Source organism: Ochotona princeps, chromosome 1 (assembly GCF_030435755.1).
Source record: "Ochotona princeps isolate mOchPri1 chromosome 1, mOchPri1.hap1, whole genome shotgun sequence".
Taxonomy (NCBI): domain Eukaryota; kingdom Metazoa; phylum Chordata; class Mammalia; order Lagomorpha; family Ochotonidae; genus Ochotona; species Ochotona princeps.
The window spans coordinates 110,298,942-110,319,785 of NC_080832.1; the positions used below are offsets into that span (position 1 = coordinate 110,298,942).

At 45.0% G+C, this 20,844-nt stretch overlaps 1 protein-coding gene across 4 annotated transcripts in view; it reads right to left on the reverse strand.

The window, feature by feature from the left end:
- The window catches only part of RNF8 (ring finger protein 8), a 59,986-nt gene extending 39,609 nt beyond the window's left edge, over nucleotides 1-20,377 (reverse strand). For 2 of the 4 annotated variants that reach the window (XR_009245347.1, XM_058663747.1), the window contains exon 1: nucleotides 20,101-20,377. Coding sequence is in view for 3 of the 4 variants with exons in the window: in XM_058663747.1 (XP_058519730.1) it covers nucleotides 20,101-20,211 (111 nt within the window). In the remaining variant the exon portion in view is untranslated. The remainder of the gene's footprint in view (nucleotides 1-20,100) is intronic. The other 2 variants (XM_058663752.1, XM_012928424.3) reach the window with 2 other exon arrangements.
- Nucleotides 20,378-20,844: the final 467 nt, after the last annotated feature.

The following is a 20,844-nucleotide window of genomic DNA, read 5'->3' on the forward strand; positions in this document are numbered from 1 at the left end:
CATTCCCTACTCAATAGTTCAGAATATCCTTTCATCTCTTCTCTCCATCCCACTTCCCCCAAACACCAGCACTGCCAAACTGTTCAGAAGAAATAAACTCATCCATAGCAACTTAAACTAAATGAATGAGCTAACACTTGAATACTCTACAGTTGTATGTGAGTGCAATGAATGTACAAGGACTTGATGAAGTAATTTTATATGCGACAGCTTTTTGGCATAGGATTAAGACACTGCTTGGGATGCCGACATCCCATAATAGAGTGCCTGGACTCCTGTCCTAGCTCCACTTCTGATTCCAGCTTCCTCCCAGTGAACACCCTGGAAGGCTGCAAGTGAAGCCTCAGGTACTTGCATCCCTACCACCCAACTGGAAGACCTGGACTAAGCTCCACCTTCCAGCTTTGTGCTGGCCCAGCTGTGGCTGTTGCCAACGTTTGGGAAACAAATCAGCAAATGGAATATCTTTCTGTGTCTAAAAAAAAAAAAAAAGAGTGAATAACCCTGGGTTTTGTGGTCATTTGGGACCACAAAATTCAAAATTAATAAAGCTGAAAAAAATCAGTAAGTAATGTATATGAAATAAATTGTACTTGTATACAAAATAAGTCATTGCAGAAGTTATTTCTGTGTATAATTAGATGATTCAGGTGTTAGCATCTTACTTTGGGAAGTTTTTCAAAGGTACATGCCTTTGAAAAGGGCCATGCAGGGGACCAGCAGTGCTCAAATTTGAAGATCTAGACTTTGTTGCAAATGTAGACTTTGATGCAAAAAACACCTGATACAGAAGGTACTTCAAGGCACAGATGTCCTTCTGATGTTAACCACATCACAGCATACAAAGTATCCCTCGGTTACTCCTTAATCTGGCAATATTTAAGGCTGGACTAAACCTTGTCTGCTTGTCTTAAGGAATCACCTCTCTAGGAGAGCCCACTCTTTGCACTTGGTCACACAGCTCCCACAGATGCTGTTCTCTGTTGGGGTCCGTGCAGTGGATGTGGGGGACACGAGGGTGTGAAGACATTGTTCCATTGCTGGCAGGGCCGCAAGGAACCTCCCGCTGAGGCAGGGCCGGGCGGATATCTACAGCCACCTGGATGCAGCTCCACCTTCCTTTGCATGGATACCAGACCACCCTGCGGAAGAATTCTAATCTATCCAGGCATTTTTGCTACTGTGAGACTGGCTTTTTACACAATGTGAGCTTGGAGGTTAATGTCAATAATAATGTCTTACAAAAGGGCCTTCTATTATTCCTACTGTCTTGGCTGTCCCCATTCACCTTATGCTAATCAAGGGACCTGTATTTAGGGTTTCATTCTTTCCTTAATCTTTAGGTTCTCCTTTTCTTTGTGATACAACATTAAGTTGTAGAATAAGAATTATAGCAGGAACTTCTATTGTTTTTGGGTAAAGCAGGTGGCAGGGTTGTCCTTAGAAATACCCACTTGACCATGACGTGGAAAGCCTGAGCCAGAGTTTGACTGATTCTGCTAAAATAAAGCAGACGGCATTATTGCATAGTCCACTATAATCATGGAATCCTAGTGGTCCGTCTCTTTCTTTCTCTCTTTGCGCCTCATCCACGCACACTTCACGAGTTTTGAACCCCGGCCCGGGCCTGGACTCCGGCAAGTGGCGCCCAACGTGAGTGCTCGATGAAGGTAGGTCTTTTCTTTTGTTTGCGGCGTGGATAGGACTTCACCCAGGGTGCTGCAGGCCCCCTGACAGAAGGTCAGATTAGGAGGGGTGAATAGTCAGAACAGTTTTTGAGAAGTCTTGTGCCCTCTGTGCTGTAAAAATGGGCCAGAGTGATTCTAGTGAAAGAAGTTTATATGCTGATATTATTAAACATTCCTTACATAGGAAGAGCATTAAAGTTAGCAGAAAGCAACTATTAGAATTTTTACAATTTGTACAAAAAGTTAGCCCGTGGTTTACTGAGCAGGGCACTTTAGACTTACACACATGGGATCAGGTAGGGAATGATATGAAAAGGTGGTATCGGAGTAATGGAAGAGTGGGCATGCCATCCTCTGCATATGCCATTTGGAATGCTTTAAGGCAGGCACTAGATGTGGGACCTGAGCCTTATCCCGCACCTTCAGCTCAGCGGAGAGAACATATTCCCTTTCTTAATCCTGAGAAGGGAGGCTTAGGCCTTAGTTACGGCTCAATAGAAAGTGTCTGTCCTGAATATAATGTAAAATATTGTAAAACTAACCAGGAAGGTTTAACAGATGAGGAAGATTTTTTTTTTTTAAAGATTTGTTTTTTTATTTTTATTACAAAGTCAGATATACTGAGAGGAGGAGAGATAAAGAGGAAGTGGAGCTGCCGGGATTAGAACCAGCAGCCATATGGGATCCCGGCGCATTCAAGGCGAGGACCTTAGCCACCAGGCCACGCCGCTGGCCCGAGGAAGATTTTTTTAAACCAGAAATATTTGAACCAGGACTTAGAGATTGTGAAAAGGGGCAAATGGCTGAATTACATGATAAAAGGTCTCCTGCTGTTAATGATAAGCCTTCAAGGTATTCAGCTAAGCATTCTGAGCTGTTTCCAGATAGACCAGATCTAACAAAGATTGGTTTTAAAGGAGCAATGCAGCAGGCACATAAGGAAGGCGATTTTTTCTGTTTTCCTATTTACGAGCGGGATGAACTTGAATGGGAACCATTGCCTTATAAACTTATTAAAGAACTAAAGCACGCTGTCTCTGACTATGGGCCAAACTCCCCGTACACTATGGCAATGGTGGAGAGCCTTGGAGCAAAGTGGATGACTCCTTACGATTGGTTTCAGACTGCCAAGGCTTGCCTCACAGGAGGAAACTTCCTTTTGTGGAAAGTGGAATATGAGGAATTAGCTAAGGCAAAAGTAAAGTCTCAGGGATCTGTGAGGCGGGGCAAACCTTCTCTTACCTTAGACATGCTTTTAGGACAGGGCACTCATCCTGGCGTTTCAGAACAACTTAATCTGCCTAAGGAGACATTGCAGCTTATCTCCTCCATGGCAATAGGAGCATGGAAACGCCTGCTGTCTCCAGATCAAAAGTCTTTAGGTTTTGTAAATGTTAAACAGAAAGCTGAGGAGCCTTTTGAAGATTTTGTAGCTCGACTCACAGAAGCAGTGAGCAGGACAGTAATGAACAGTACAGCTACAGATCTTATAGTTAAACAGTTAGCTTTTGAAAATGTTACTTCAACTTGCCAAACCTTAATTCAGCCAGTGAGAAGGACAGGAAATTTGTCAGATTATGTTAGAGCTTGTGCCGAGGTAACTCCATCTTACATTGAAGGGTTAACTATTGCTGCAGCTCTTCAAAGTCAAACTGTGATTCAGACTTTAAAGAACATAAGAGGCAATCAAAGACGTAAAAAAAGAAACAATTGCTATTCTCGTGACGGAGTAGGGCATTTTAGTCACAGTTGTCCTGCCAGAAACTCATCTCAAAATTTCAAACAGGAAGAAACTTATAAGGACACTGCTAGATCAAATTTAAATATTCCTCGCACTGTCTGTCCACGGTGTGAGAAAGGATTTCATTGGCAGAAGGCTTGTCAGTCTAAATTCCACAAGAATGGTGTGAGAGGAGTTAGACTGGGTGGTAGGCAGTTAGGGTATTCTGGGTCCCCAAGTCATTTTTCTTCCCAAATATAAAAGGGAACTTCCCCACCATATTTTAGATTCACCAGAGCAGTCTCTTTCAAGGGACAAGGGTGCTATTAGCATACCAATTCCCCACCTGAAGCACCAGCCATTACCTCTGGCCAAGGTGTAGGAAGGTCTCAGGCCTATCTCTTTATCATTGAAAGGAGGGCAGGAAGTAATATGCAGATGCCTAAGGCCTGGAATGTCCTGTCTAGCACCTCTCTGGTCTTTTTTTGTCCCAAAGGCAGATACCTGGAGACCAGGAAATTCCTTTGCCCTTGGAAAAACCCCCTCTTTGAACTAAAGCTTTAAAAGGTCACAACACCCCCCATGCACGGGTCTTTTTTTAATCTCAGAACCCCCTCTCGTCACTAGGATGGGAGTCTTTCTTAGCTTTTCTAATAAATCTTACTTTAAAACTAAACTGTGTCCGCATGAAAATTCTTCTTTCCTGCGAGACAAGAATTTGAGGTTGCTGCAGTATTCGGGGTTCAAAAACCCTACAACAGTTTTGGCGCCTTGTGACTTGGATCCTACCAGCGAAATTCCTCCAGCCAGCCTGCAAACATCCATCTCGTCGGACGGTGAGCAAAGCGGACTTTCTATCCTGTGTTTCGGAGACACTAGTTCTCCACAATTAGTAACTCTTGGAAAAAGAAACACCGGGTCCCTGTCGGCCAGATAAATGCGTCTAGCGCGGCCACCGGTCTTAAGACTCAGGGGCGAGGCTTGCTGAGTTCGGCTAAATTGATCCCCTGGAGCTGGGACACTTTTCTGATCTTTTCTCGCTGCCCGCTTCCCGTGGATCTGCGCCACAGGAAGGACAGGGAAAACCTGGACAAGTAGGGGTCCTGGCCAGGGCACTCCCTGGTGTTCCCCGAAAGCTAATTGACTAACCCTGGTCCCCACAAATGCCCGGTGGGCTAGGCGCTGGGAAACGGCTCCTCTCGCTTCCGTGGATCAGCGCCGCATGGAGGGTAGGCCTGGATGACTAGTGGGTCTGGCCAGGGCACTCCCTGGCGTCCCCTAAAAGCCCATCGGCTGACCTCAGTCCCCAAGAAGCCCAGTGGGCACGGCGCCATGAAATGCCACCCTGGCAGGTTGGCCCTTGGTGATGTGGGAGAAGGCTTGGACGAATAGGAGATCTGGCCAGGGCACTCCCTGGCGTTCCCCTAAAGTCCGTCTGCCTGACCCTAGACCTCTAGCGAGCAGAGGACCGTGAAGCGCTTCCCGATGGGAAAGGTACCTGGGTGCTCAGTCTAAGGAAGCTGGGATTCTACCTTTCTCTTCTCTCTCCTCAGCTCCAGGAATGTCGGTTTTGTTCAAACTCAGTTTCCTTTCCGCGGACTAAGCCCGTCGCGTGAGACTGTGGGGAAGTCTTAGGGTGCCTCAGAAATTCTGGCCAGGGCCACTCCCTGATGTTTTTCGAAAGGCCTCTGGACTGTACCCCGGACTCCGACAGCCCGTCAAGGTGTCGGGCTGAAATCTGCACTCTTTTTTTTTAATTATTTATTATTTAACTTCATTAATTACATTGTATTATGTGACACAGTTACATAGATACTTGGGTTCTCCCACCCCTCCCCAAACCCTCCCACCATGGTGGATTCCTCCACCTTGTTGCATAACCACAGCTCAAGTTCAGTTGAGATTCCCCCATTGCAAGCGTATACCAAACACAGAGTCCAGCATCTTATTGTCCAGTCAAGTTCAACGGCTTCTTAGGTATACCCTCTCTGGTCTGAAGACAGAGCCAGCAGAGTATCATCCCAGTCAATTGAAAGCTCCAACATACCATCAGCAAAAATTTACATCATTATGGAATTAATTGACATAGTAATGAGGAACCAATATGTTAAAAGTAAATGCGAGTTCCCAGCCACCTTCTGTGACCACCTCACCTACACTTCAATTTTAGTTTATACACAACATATAACATTCAAAACATAACATGTTATACATAACATCATATCATCTTAAATTAAGGCAAACATGTGGTATTTAACCTTTTGGGATTGGCTCATTTCCCTTAGCATTATGGTTTCCAGTTTGGCCCATTTGGCCACAAAGAACTGCATTTTGTTTTTTTTAATAGCTGAGTAGTATTCCATGGAGTAGATGAACCATAGCTTTCTTATCCAATCCTCTGTTGATGGGCATTTTGGTTGCTTCCATGTTTTTGCAATTACTGACTGTGCTGCTATGAGCATAGGAGTGCATGTTGGTTTCTCATAAAACAAGTGTTCTGGATATATTCCTAGGAGTGCTATTGCTGGATCATACGGTATGTTGAATTTGAGTTGTTTGAATCTGCACTCTTTCCTTCCTTCCGCGGGGACTCCGTTGTCGGTAAGAATGGGCGCAACCCACAGCGAGGCCACGAGCCCTGCGCTTCGTGCCTCAATTCCCAAACTGCCCCAGGCACTGACAAGTCCGCCGCTTTCTTTTCTGTTAGGATCTCCTCAAAAACTTTTCCTCACTAAGTTTCCTCACTTCTTATGGATTCATGCTTTGGGTTTTGCTTTACTGGTCAGTATGTGCTAAAGATCAATTGGGCTGTGATAGGGAAAAAGGGAAAAGCCATGCAGGGCTTCTTTCAAGGCCCCTCTATCAGTAAGATGAGCAATGGAGATAGACTTGAGGGAGGAATGCGTCACACCTTTAATCCCTTCGCGAGGCAGGCAGCAGAGACAGTTCCTCCAGGATCGTTCTTAACAATTGTAGTCGCTAATGTGAGCAGAAAGCTAGAGTCAACACATTCTTCTCTAGCCTTAGTTAAGGACACAGGCTTATAGAATCAGGCCAAAGTTTGAGGTCAGGCTTGTCAACTTGAGGTTAGAACAAATTTCAAAGGGAGAGCATATTTATCCGGCAGAAGTCCCAGATGCAGCATGGCGCAGGGGTTGGCACATGCTGTTTCTGACTTGTATGTTCTCCAGGACATCAGAATGCACCAGGCAGAGGCCTAGGTCTAGCATGGCGCAGGAAACAGGAGCGGATTGTTCACTCCTGGCACATGCTGTTCTAACTGAGACACATCCCATAAGGCGTGGGAGGCCAAGCGACGTGGGTCAAGTGTACTGACCTCACTCCCCTCTCCCTCCCTACTTCTGTGGTCTCCAGAGTACACCTGGACGCCATGGGCTAGCAATAGGAGTCTTAAGAGCCGTCTTAAACTCAGGAGAGATAGAAACTGAGGGACGCTTCTGTTTTCTTATCCTCTCTTTTCAGATGGGAAACAAGCCATCCACCACAAAAACCCCCTTGGGGTTGATCCTCAAACATTGGGATTCCTTTGATCCCCAGAATTTAAAGAAAAAGCGCCTGATCTTTTTCTGCACCACAGCCTGGCCAGGCTACAAGTTAGAGGATGGAGAGGGCTGGCCTCAAGAGGGAAGTATAAACCTCAATACCATCTTACAGCTAGATAACTTCTGTCGGAAAGCAGGGAAATGGGCAGAGATGCCCTATATTCAGACTTTTTATGCATTGAGGGAAAGAAAAGAATTTCAGGAGGTTTGTAAGGTTGAGCCTACTACAGCGGCACCCGCGCCAGGACCACAGCAGTCCTTCCGGGATCTGCCTGCTCTTCCAACCTGTCCTCCCTACTCTCAGAGTATGCCTCCCACAGGGCCCCCTGCTAAGATGCTGCCCCTTCAGCAGATGCCAGGAATACAAGGGCCAGTTCAGGTCCAAGTGCCTTTTCCCTTGCAAGATCTTAGACAAATTAAAGCAGAGCTAGGGAGCTTTACAGATGACCCAGACAACTATGTAGATGTTTTTCAGAGTTTAGCACAGGTGTATGAATTAACCTGGAAGGATGTGATGATGCTCTTTGACCAGACTTTGACGAGACAACAAAGGGTCATAGCTATTCAAGCGGCTGAGGAATATGGAGATGATATATTTATCGCCCAGGGAAGGGATGCTAGGGTTATTGTCCATGATAGTTCCATACATTACCCGTCAGGCAAACAGGCAGTTCCCCAAGAGGAGCCTAATTGGGATCCTAATGATCCCTTGGACGAATGGCGAAGGAAGCACTTTGTCACCTGTGCTATTGAGGGCTTAAAAAAAGACAGGTTCCAAACCCCTTAATTACTTTAAGTTATCTCTAATTGATCAAGAACCACAGGAGAACCCCTCAGCTTTTCTAGAGCGTTTAAGAGAGACCTTAAAGAAGTACACTCCCCTTGATCCTGACTCTGTAGAAGGGCAGACCATCTTGAGGGACAGATTTCTAATCCAGTCTGCTCCAGATATTAGGAAGAAACTTCAGAAGGCTGTAGTTGGGCCTGACAACTCCCTAGATGACCTCTTGAAAGTAGCCACTGCGGTCTTTTATAACAGAGAGCAGGAGGAGACCCAAGGGCTAGAGAAAAGGAATAGGAGGAAAGGCACGCTCCTGGTAATGTCTGAATCCCAGCCAGACCCCCAGAGAGCTCCTTTGTGCTTTCGCTGTAAAACCCGAGGCCATCTGGCCAGGGATGGCCGGAGGAAGCATCCAAGTCCATGTCCTATTTGCAAAGGAGACCACTGGAAGTTTGACTGCCCTCAGAAGGTCTAAGACTCCGGGGCCAGTCAACTCTAGAGAGTCTCCCATACAGGACTGAAGGGGCCCGGGGCTTTCCTTACAGGCTCCGGTGATGCATTCCATCAGCAACCAGGAGCCCCGGGTGGTTCTCACGGTGGAGGGAAATCTTGTAGATTTCCTCTTGGATACCGGAGCGACGTTCTCCGTCCTTCGATCTGGCCTGGGGGGCTCCCTCTCCTCTCAAACTGTGACCGTAAGGGGTGTGTCAGGAATTCCCCAAGTTAGACGCTTTACTAAGCCTTTGAGCTGTGTCTGGAATGACCTAATGTTCACTCATTCCTTCCTGATTATACCAGAGAGTCCTGCACCCTTACTAGGCAGGGATCTCCTGGCTCAATGAAGACTACAGTACTTATAGGACCAGGAGAGATGCTATGCCTTCCTCTAATGGAGACAGAAATTAACCCAGAAGTTTGGAGTGTACAAGGGAGAATTGGTCGAGCTTTAACTGTACAGCCAGTTCAGATTCACCTTAAAGATCCATCTTCCTTCCCAAATCAGCGGCAGTATCCCTTAAAACCTGAGACACGGAAAGGATTGATAGCCATAGTGAACAATCTCCGGGAACAGGGACTTCTGAAACCCTGCAATAGTCCCTGCAACACTCCTATCTTGGTTCAGAAGGCAAGTGGGGAATGGAGACTAGTACAGGACCTCCGTCTCATTAATGAAGCTGTAGTGCCCTTACATCCAGTGGTTCCTAATCCTTATACTTTACTCTCACAGATCCCAGAGAGGGCAGCTTGGTTCACAGTGCTAGAACTAAAGGATGCTTTCTTTTGTATTCCTCTTCACCCTGAGTCTCAGTTTCTGTTTGCCTTCTAGGACCCTCACACCCAGTCCTCACAATTAACATGGAATGTGCTCCCACAAGGTTTCCGGGACAGCCCTTATCTTTTTGGACAAGCACTGTCCAGAGACCTACTAGAATTTTCTTACCCCCAGGTAGTTGTCCTACAATATGTGGATGACCTCCTCCTTTGCGCTCAGACAGAGGAAGACTCCCAGAATGGGACTGTAGCTCTCCTTAATTTCTTAGCTGAGCGAGGCTATAAAGTCTCAAAGTCTAAGGCCCAGCTGTGCCAACCTTCTGTGAAGTATTTGGGTCTGACTATATCTGAGGGAAAGTGAGAGCTAGAGGAGGACAGAATCAAACCTATAGTAAACTTTCCTCTCCCCACGACCCTCAGGCAACTGAGGGGCTTTCTAGGAGTGACTGGATTTTGCCGGCTTTGGATACCTGGGTATGGAGAACTAGCTCGTCCTTTATACCAATTAATAAAGGACACACAGGCAACTGGAACTCATATTCTAATATGGACTCCAGATTCTCAGAGGGTCGTTACACAGTTAAAAGAGTCCCTTCTTAAGGCCCCTGCTCTGAGTCTCCCCACGGGCAGAACTTTTAACTTGTATGTAACTGAAAGAAAAGGAATGGCATTAGGTGTTTTAACCCAGCTAAAAGGACCTGCTCAACAGCCTATAGGATATCTCAGTAAGGAATTGGACTTAGTGGCAAAAGGGTGGCCAGCCTGTCTCCGGACTGTTGCTGCAATTGCCCTCTTGATACCTGAAGCTACTAAACTTACCATGGGACAGGATCTGGTAGTATATTCACCCCATAATGTGACAGGATTACTGGCTTCAAAAGGGAATCTATGGCTAACAGATAATCGTCTTTTAAAATATCAGACTTTACTCTTAGAGGGCCCAGCAGTTCAGATTAAAACCTGCTCGTCCCTCAACCCTGCCACCTTCCTCCCAGAAGAGACAGGAACTCCTGAGCATGACTGTGAACAGATAGTCCTACAGACATATGCAGCCAGAGAGGACCTTAAGGAAACACCCCTGGAGAATCCAGACTGGATTCTCTTCACAGACAGCAGTTCCTATGTGGAACATGGAGTTCGCAGGGCTGGGTATGCAGTTGTTACCTTAACAGAAACTGTTGAGAGCAGCCCTCTGCCCCCAGGTACTAGTGCACAACTAGCTGAGTTAATAGCCTTGACTCGGGCTTTGGAACTTAGTAAAAACAAGAGAGTCAATATATTTACTGATTCTAAATATGGGTATTTAGTCTTACATGCGCACGCGGCTATTTGGAAGGAGAGGCATTTTCTCGCAGCCAATGGGACTCAAATCAAGTACCATAAGGAAATAAATCGTTTATTGACCTCAGTGTTCCTTCCCTGTGAGGTAGCAGTTGTACATTGCAAAGGACACCAGAAAGGAACAGATGATATAGCAGAGGGAAACAGACTGGCAGATTTGGCTGCTCGGGAAGCAGCGAAAGGAACCCCTTCTCTTGAGGCCACAGAGGCTCAGTTAATCTGGGAGGGGATGCCACCTGAAATCCAGCCTCAGTATACACCTGAAGAAACTCAGTGGGCACTTGATCGAGGATATAGCCTTCAGCCTAACGGATGGCTCCAATCAGAGGAGGGAAAAATTCATCTCCCTGCCTCAAGCCAGTGGAAGGTTCTTAAGACCCTTCGTCAGGTTTTTCATTTAGGGCGAGATAAGACTTTACAGATGGCCCAACAGCTTTTTACTGGAAGGAACTTCCATCAGACAGTCAAACAGGTTTTAGGAGCCTGTGAATTATGCCTCAGGAATAATCCTAAAAACCTTAGGCTCCCACTCCCTGGAATACAGAGAAAGGGAAGCTATCCAGGGGAAGACTGGCAATTAGACTTTACTCATATGCCCAAGGCCAGGAATGTACAATATCTACTAGTCTGCGTAGACACCTTTACTGACTGGGTAGAAGCATTTCCCTGCAGGACTGAGAGAGCCACTGAAGTAGTCAAGATTCTTCTCTCAGAGATTATTCCAAGATTTGGACTCCCAAAGAGTATATAGGGTGATAATGGACCTTCATTTAAGGCAGCCGTTATGCAGGGAGTGTCCAAGGCTCTGGGCATACAATACAATCTCCATTGTGCCTGGCGTCCTCAATCTTCAGGCAAAGTAGAAAAGACTAATGATATCCTTAAGCGCCACTTGAAGAAGTTATCTCAGGAAACTCATCTCCCGTGGGTAAATCTATTACCTGTGGCTTTAATACGCATCAGAAACACACCCACGAAGCTAGGCCTAAGCCCCTTTGAGAAGTTATATGGGAGACCTTTCCTCACTAATGATCTAGTGGCAGACCAGGAGACAATGGATCTTACTAAATCAGTAGTTCAATTAGCTAAATTTCAGCAAACTCTTCAGCAATTGCCTGAGAAATTACCTAGAACCATAGGAATTCCTAAATTTTACCCGGGTGACCTAGTATTAATAAAGACCTTCCCTACTAACTCTCCTTCTCTCTCTGAGTCCTGGGAAGGCCCCTTTACTATAATTTTGTCCACCCCTTCCGCTGTAAAGGTCTCAGGCCACGAGGCCTGGATTCATCGCACCAGAGTCAAGGCCTGGAACTCTGAACCTCCAGCAGACCCGCCAGCGGAGGAAGCTCCTGAATTTGCCACCGATAAGAGCTACACCTATAAACCTACCCAGGGACTCAGGCTACTGTTTAAAAGGACTCCACCTACAGATAAGTAATCTATAACGATTCAGCTCTCATCAATGCAGGGCAGCCCAGTGGTACTACTTTTAAAGGTTTTATTACTATTGCCTTTTGTCCCAAGTGACACTAAAGTGGTCCCCGAGGTCACAGTTACAAGTCCACGCCTAGGTCTAACTGCTAGGAGTGCAGACAGGGAGAATACCCAAAGCCATGCAGCAGTTAATTCGCTTGCAGCCACTGAAAATCTATGGACTCACCTAGCCTTTAATGTGCTTAATCGGACTTCCTTTTGTGTACGTGAAGGGACATCTCCGTCAGATATCTTACAACAGAATTTAGTAGGCCTTGGTACTTCTTTTAAGAGCTTTACAGAAGTAACTAACCAGAACATATCCTCTTTACCCATAGCTAAGAGGCCTTTACCTCGTCCTATGCCATTACTGTTTACTATATATGGTGACTGTATATGCATCTCCTGTAATGGAACAGAGAAACATAATTGTTCCTCCATAACTTCTGTGGATTATGCAACTGATGTGAGCATGCCACAGGGCTGGAGTCTCCTCTGTGGCAACATGTTTTTTTCCATGATCCCTAAGTCATATACAGGCCTTTGCTCTGTAGGTCGGGTAGTGTCACTCCTAATCTCCCCAGTGACCGCATCTACACATTCCATATGCTCCAGGCGGTCATTATCCCCAGACTGTGACGATTCCTTAACTTTGTACACCATAACTAGTATAGTATTTAAGGCCTTGTTTTTGCCAAACGCTGTGGTATCCGCTCAGGAACAGAGAGAAATAAGTGAATTGGCTTGTATATTAGAAAAAACTGCCAATGCCACTGCTAAGGCCTTGTCCTATCTTAATGACGAAATAAATGAGGTTCGTACTGGAGTCCTACAAAACCGGGCTGCCATTGATTACTTATTACTAAAGAACCGAATAGGATGTGAGAAACTACCGGGTATGTGTTGCTTCAATCTAACCAACAATTCTAACCTAGTTGAAAAGGAGATTGACAAGTTACACGAGGACATAAGCAAAGTACACCTGTCGTCAGACATCTTCCTTGGAAACTGGGAAAAATTCTCTGCACATTGGGGGTGGTATTCTTGGGTATCGCCTTTCTTAAGCATAATAGGAATAATTATTCTTTTACTCCTGTTTGGACCATGTATACTAAAATGTTTTGTTCGTTTTGTGTTATCTAGAATCCAACGAGGGGCAGAAGCATTCCAGGCGCCACTGGTGACATCTACGACTTATTATCGGGGACCCTTAGACCGGCCCCCAGAGGAGTACCTAACTGCTGCCCTTGAACTACGTCCTTGTCAGCGGGAAGCAGTTAAGAACGAACGACGTCCCTGTTCCCCCTTAACAGCAGTTAAGGTCACTTCTTCTGGGGGGCGGAATGTGATAGGAGTTAGACTGGGTGGTAGGCAGTTAGGGTATTCTGGGTCCCCAAGTCATTTTTCTTCCCAAATATAAAAGGGAACTTCCCCACCATATTTTAGATTCACCAGAGCAGTCTCTTTCAAGGGACAAGGGTGCTATTAGCATACCAATTCCCCACCTGAAGCACCAGCCATTACCTCTGGCCAAGGTGTAGGAAGGTCTCAGGCCTATCTCTTTATCATTGAAAGGAGGGCAGGAAGTAATATGCAGATGCCTAAGGCCTGGAATGTCCTGTCTAGCACCTCTCTGGTCTTTTTTTGTCCCAAAGGCAGATACCTGGAGACCAGGAAATTCCTTTGCCCTTGGAAAAACCCCCTCTTTGAACTAAAGCTTTAAAAGGTCACAACACCCCCCATGCACGGGTCTTTTTCTATCTCAGAACCCCCTCTCGTCACTAGGACGGGAGTCTCCTTTCTCAGCTTTTCTAATAAATCTTACTTTAAAACTAAACTGTGTCCGCATGAAAATTCTTCTTTCCTGCGAGACAAGAATTTGAGGTTGCTGCAGTATTCAGGGTTCAAAAACCCTACAACAATGGAACAGTTCTATTGCCTCGCAGTCGATCTAAATTGAGTAATCAGTCTGTACAGGATCAGAAGCAGGGAAACGGGAGGGCCCCGTCCTGGGCTCCCCAAGTAATAGGGTTATGTATGGATATTGTCTCTGAAAGGTACAAAACTAGAATGTTGAGTGCTACCTTAAGCAATGGGTTAAAGCAAAATAGATTTAAATGTCATAATTATGGCAAATTGGGACATACGTGGAAGGATTGTAGCAAATCAAACGCCCAGAAGTCTGGTGAACAAGTTGTGGGTTATCTAAAGGCCTGTGGTAGCAGGGGGCGTTTCAGGCATCCTGCTCACCTTGCAGGGTTTCAAGCCACTGCTACTCAGAAGCAAATGTATGCTAAAACTTTTAATGTGGGAAACCCAGCCACCTTCCAAAAGAATGCCAAGCAGCATCTCTTTTAGCTCAAAAATGTGGCACCAATACTGCTAAGGATCAATGCCCCAAGATAAGACCTAAGCGTCATAGGGGTGTTCACTGGGCAAAAGTATGTAATTGTAAGTCTAAAATTGATCCTGATGGCCAGCGCCTGTGGTCAGGAAACTCCTGGCGGGGCCAGTCTTGGGCCTTGAACAATCAGAGGTTTAAAAGACAGCATTATCTTACCCAAGCTGTGCCTGTAGAAGAGTAACAGACTTAAAACCTGATATTGACTGTGGATATGCTAATTAAAAATTGGTATCTTCCTTGGCAATTATTTACTACCTACTGTTCATATCCCAACTGGATGCTTGTGGCAACAAGGGTCTTTAGAGTGGCTACATCTCTCTTTTCCATGTATAAAAAAGTTATTACTCCTTATTGTGCTTTGAGCTCCACCTTAATTACAAAGAGATGTCATAAGAATAAGGAGCTTTTTTGGCAAAGATGTAAACAATTATTCCTTATAGCTCTAAACAGCTTGCCTTTTTAATATTCAAGGATGAGATAAGACAAATAGCACTCTTAATCCTCGTAGATGCAATTTCAAGCCAGTTAGCAAAAAATTCCATTTTACGTTTTGTTAAAAGTCATTTGGTTATATTTCAAAAGATTTGTTTCTTAACTCCTTTGTTTTTAACCCTTTTTGCTTCCTTAACCTGTTTCTTTAGTCTTTACAGATGGTCATCTAACAAAACAGCTTCTTTAATCATAGATTTGAAAACATCCTTACAGGCCAATGGGAAGGACACGGCGTAACTTTTGGAGGAGGGAATGCTTTCATTTTTCCGCAGAGCTTGGACTTGCTGACTTGGGCTCCAGATCTTACCCAATTTACATTTCCACCCCCCTGCCGTTTCGCAGCAGCAGCATCCTCTACAGAAGTTCTTCCTCCTGCCCAGCAACTTCAGGGTTAAATTCTCTTCTCTTCAGCAGGTATTTTGCTTTAATTCCTTTGTCAAGCATTCCTCCAACCTTTTTTAGCCAAGAGCAGAGTGATGGGAGATAAACTAAACTGGGCCCACAGAAGAATATGCAGCCTCTTGTACTTTATAAACAATGTTTTTTCATAATTCACATCTCCTTTTTAACTCTATTAAATTTTTATACTGAATTTTTGAATTTTATGAATGTAACTCTTAAGGTATTAAGGCATTGCTTTGAAAGTGTAACATTTACACCAAATATAAACTGTAACTGAATATAAAAGTAACATTTAATTCACTGTTAAATTTTTTCCAGGTATGGGATGTACCCATGCCTTTATCTGCTAGTCTTTATATTTATAGATATAGTCTTTAACATACTGTTTGCAGCGTTTTCTAATATATTCATTTTTTTTTAAAGATTTATTTATTTTATTACAGCCAGATATACACAGAGGAGGAGAGACAGAGAGGAAGATTCACTCCCCAAGTGAGCTGCAACGGCCGGTGCGCCCCGATCCCAAGCCAGGAACCAGGAACCTCTTCCAGGTCTCCCACGCGGGTGCAGAGTCCCAAATCTTTGGGCCGTCCTCGACTGCCTTCCCAGGCCACAAGCAGGGAGCTGGATGGGAAGTGGAGCTGCCGGGATTAGAACCGGCGCCCACATGGGATCCCGGGATTTCAAGGCGAGGACTTTAGCCACTAGGCCATGCCGCCGGGCCCTAATATATTCATTATTGATTCATGGAATTAAAATCTGATCCTCTGTTATAACAACAAAGTTTTAAAACCAAATATTATAATATCTCCTTAACTGTTTTTATCTAATTAATGATTAAATTTTTCTAGTTAGCTCCAGTGAACTCCAGACCTGACCTTGCTGAAGTGTCTCAGAATATGATAAGATTCTATACTGAAGTGATCTTTGTGTTTCCTGCCTTTCAGTATGTTCACATTGCTTAAGGTTGATAAAAGTTATGTACTTATTTTATAGGTATTTAAAGTGATCACTTAATGCCAATAATTACATCTAACCTATATCGTGTTACATAAAGAGATTCTATTTCAACTAGATATTATAGATCTTGACATCCTTGATATGCATTTTAAAATTCAAAAGTTTTATTTTATAGATGCAACTGAGTAAGCATTTGGATTGTATTAAAGATACTGCCAGATACCAAGTGGGGCAAAATTTTGTCATATCAATATACTACTATAAAACAATTTTTTTTTTACAGAAGTTAATTCAAATTTCTGTATTTCCAAGAGTTCCAGGACAGGTAATGCTTAACAACAAAAAAGCCAGAAAAGGATAAAACGTCTCTTTCTTTCTGTTTACGGTTTTATAGATATGTCTAGGCTGTTGAGTGCTTATCTCTTAGGCTAATTTATATTGCTCAGATAACTAAAATCAGGGTCTTCAGTAATGACCAATTTTTTCCTCTCAGGGTTTCAGTTCAGACTGAATTATCATTATTGACTTATCACTTAGTAATTTTCTAATGGATACTGCTATCACCAAGCTTGGTTTATAAAGGCGCCTTAATAATCCTAAATTTATCTGACATGATCTCTTGTGCACTTTGTAACATCTTGGAGGCCTCAGTCAGAGGGTAGTAGCCATCCTGAGTTAGTAGTCTGGGGAGGCCACCGTGATGATTAACACGGCCCCACTGCCAGTCCTGGCTCCTGGCTCGCAGGATTTGCACTGACCTCTGCCTATATACAGGTACCTCATCATCCAAATTTGCTTGTTTTGAGTACTCATCTGGAACTTGAGAGGACTGGATGCAACACAACTTCTTGAGTCAGGATATGAGAAGTCATGGCTCATTAGCTATTTAAAATTGAATGAGTGTGGTGGCCACGTATGTCTGTCTTGCTGTACGTCTTTTTGTTAAAATTGTTTGAAATTTTACTCTTCTAATCTTCTATAGTTAAAAAAAAAAGAGGGAGAATGTATATGTGTGTGTGTGTTTGTTTTATTGTTTGTCTTCACTGTTCCTTGAGATCAGATGAGAAATGGGTACATGATAGATCTTAGTTTTATGCCATTTTTTCCCAGCTAGTTATTACAGAACAATTTTTAATTGCTATTATACATTACTGCATTTGCTAGTTGGGAAATACTATACTTTTAACTAACTCTTAAAGGTTTTGTAACAAAAATTATTTAAAGAACAGATATACTTGTCTGATATATGTTTCCTAAGCCATCTTGGTAAACTCTTTACTATAATCCATTTTCCATTCTATATTTGTAAACCATCTGAATAACCATGCAAACTTACTTTACTACAAACCACTTTATAATTTTAAATGTCTAAAGCTCTTAAATCATTACCGAAGCTACTTTATTGTGCTGTCCTAAGCTAATATTGTTTTTTGGCTCACTTAATCTAAATCTCAGACTATCACTGAAAATGTTTTTTAGTCACCCATATGCTTTTGCTTAAGTTCACTTATAACCAGGTTTCTCATGTTATATTCTCATTGCCCTTTTCAATGTATTACTTAAGTATGTACCTTTATTCTAAATTTATAGCAAACATTAGACCTTTGGGCAAATATATTCTAAAGCTGTCATTTGATAGTTTTCACCTGATATTGTTACTGAGAGTGATCTATATAATTATTTTTAACTTTTCCTTCACTTCTCTTATACTTCCTCTTTAAAAACTCCAAAGGCCTCTCAGAATATTCAGTTAGAATTCCAGGATTTATATAGGTATGACTAACTTATAAACCTGACATCCCAAAGACTGCCTCTACAACCCACTTTCCCAGAGGCCCAGAGGAAGAGTAGTGAGCTGGGTACCAGGGTGCTATCTCTCCTCCTTGCCTCCCTCTGGCCATAACAACAGAAAGAGTTTCTCTAGCCTCCGTGCTACGCTTGCTGAGATCAACAGATACTTCCACCCAGAACTGTTTTAAAGGCTGAGTCCGAAGATCAACACCTGCCATGAGGACACGTCATGTGTACATCTGCTGACTACCCACTACCACTGAAGACATCTCTGCACAGTACCGAAGCTACTTTCAAAAGGACTGTTGATAAGTAACATTCCTCCCTTACAAGATGGAGCCTTAAGCTCCTTCCAGCTTCCCTGAGATGGCTCTGTATACACTGTAATTTGTACTAAGTGCATTGTTACCAACTGTCTTAATTGTTACTTGATGCCTGATACTTTTGGTGTCTTGAGAAGGTCCTCATATGTTATGTTACCTGTGAATTTGCCTGAACCATGGTATGATGCTGCTACTGTTTATGCTTTGGAATTGTTTTCAACAACTTTGTCCATGCTTTGTGGGTTATCATTGGGTCTCACTGCATTTGTTACCCTTATTGGACCTCTTACAGCTGGTGCAATAAGTTCATAGGAAAGTATTGAGAGATTTAGAGGCTAAGATTAATGCATTAGAAGAGGCAGTGATTTATATTGGCAATGAAACTTAGCATTTAAAAACCAGATTTGGTACCACTTGCCATAGTATTTATAAGTGGATCTGTGTCACTCCTCTTCCTTATAATGACTCATATATCTCTTGGAGACATGTCTCTTTCTTTCTTTCTGCGCCTCATCCATGCACCCTTCCCGAGTTCCGAAACACAGGCTGGAGCTGGACTCCGGCAGTTCTCAAGCTGCTTTACTATGCCAATCCCATTTCCTCACAGGCTGTAATTATTTTTTTTTTAAGATTTACTTTATTTGAAAGGCTGAGTTAGACAAAGAGCTTCCCAAATGGCTGAAATGGCTGGGGCTGGATCAGCCAGAAGGCAGGAGTTGGGACACTATCCAGGTCTCTCAGTTGGGTGGCAGAGGCCCAAGGACTCCGGCCATCTTCCTGGCCCATTGGCAGGGACCTGGATGGGAAATGAGGCAATGGGTCTGGGTTATAACCCACTGCTCCACAACACACACCCGGAGCCATAATTCTATTCATTCCCTCTCGTGGTACACCAAGCAACTTCAGGATTCAATAAGTAATAAGACTCAATCAGGTCTTCCTAGCTCATTTCAAAAATCTAAACAGACCTAGCAATGAAAGATGTCTTTAGTTTACACCATAATAACCAACCATCCATTATTACTGCGAAGTGAGCCTTCTATACACATTATTCTCAAAACCCAGATGGTCTGCAGTCACAATCAGCTTGTCCTGACTCAAAAAGGACTGTAACCTGACTCACAACGCATCCTTCCCCCGACCCCCAGCCTGGCCTCACCCCTAGAAGCACCCCTGGAAGCATCACTCCAGTCCTAGACCCTCCGAAGGGAATCCTTCCTCGCCTTTCCTTTTTGTTTTAGAGTTTGAGTGCATTAACAAACACAGGTCACCTCCAGAGAGAATTCTGAATCCGTGCCCGACCTCAGCGGGTACCACAGGGCAGTACCCAGACTTACAGGACAGATACATCCACCATCAAACTCACCTCCGCCCACCACCCAGAAAAAGATGAAAAGAAGGAAGACATTTATGCATTAAGTTTCAGGTATCAAGAGATACAACCCCAAACCCGGAAGCGTTTTTCAAAAGCAACTGGAGACAAGCTGGCGCCCTCCCAGTCCCCTGCCCTTCAGGGTTGGTTGGGGCCTCTGTCCCAGGCTGGGCAGACCTCCTGCCCCCTTGCTTCTCCTCAGCCTCCACACGTCGCCCTGTCGCCAGCTGCTCCCCACCCCAGGCCTGTGCCGAAGCAGCACCTGCCTGCTCCACTCCCCTCAGGCCAGGAGGGTGCCTACTCACTTCCCCATAACTCTCCGGGTCATCTGACCGCTCCTTCCTTCCTTTCCCCAAACCCCCTCACTCCCACTTCCGACGCGTCAACTGCTGGCGCCACAACCCCCATCCTCTCGGAGGACCCAGCCGTCTCACTACGCCCTCCGGTCCGCGCACCCGGCCTGGACCGGCGCCGCTGCCGGCGCCCCTCACCTCCACGGAGCGCCCCCTTCTCACCTCGCGCCCGTCCTCCAGCAGCAGCCAGTCGGCGTTCGTCCCCACTCGCCGCAAGCACCAGCTCTGGCCTCCGGCGCCGACTGCCGGCCCCCAGGAGCCGGGCTTCTCCATGAGCCCAGTAGGCCCTGCTTGGCGCTCAGCGCGGAGCGAGACCCCGACCCGCGTTCCAGCAGCTTGTGTGCCGCCTCGCGCGCGCCATACCTACACAACAGGCAGGAGCAATCGCCTGGCGAGCTCGATCCAACCGAGCGGCGCTCGGGCTGCGGGCCCCACCGGAGCGCCCTGCGCGCCTGCGCACGGGGGCGGTCCCGAGGGGACGGTGACGTAGGTGGGATGGGTGCTAGCCCCGCTCGCATCAATGGAACTTCTTCCGACCCACTCCTCCTGGTTCTGCGGTTCCCAGGCTGGACCCTTCCTTCACTCCTGAACAACAACAACAAAAAAGTGTTTTTCTTACCCCCCTCCCCGCACTATGGCCGCATCGTAGCGATGATAGACATGCTGTTTAAAACCATAGCCCACTTTTAACCTGGTGATAGTTTTTAAAACCTGCTTCGCCTGTACCTAAATAACGTCTGCCTTGCAAGATATCCTTTTTCTATCGCATTTTAGTGACATGTGTTTAGATGGCAGAAAGGACATATACAAAGCTATGGGACACTGATTCACCTCCCCCAAGATGCTGGCAACAGTCCTGGCTGGATCTGAATTACTGGAACCGTCGCCAGCCACTCCCCAAGGTGC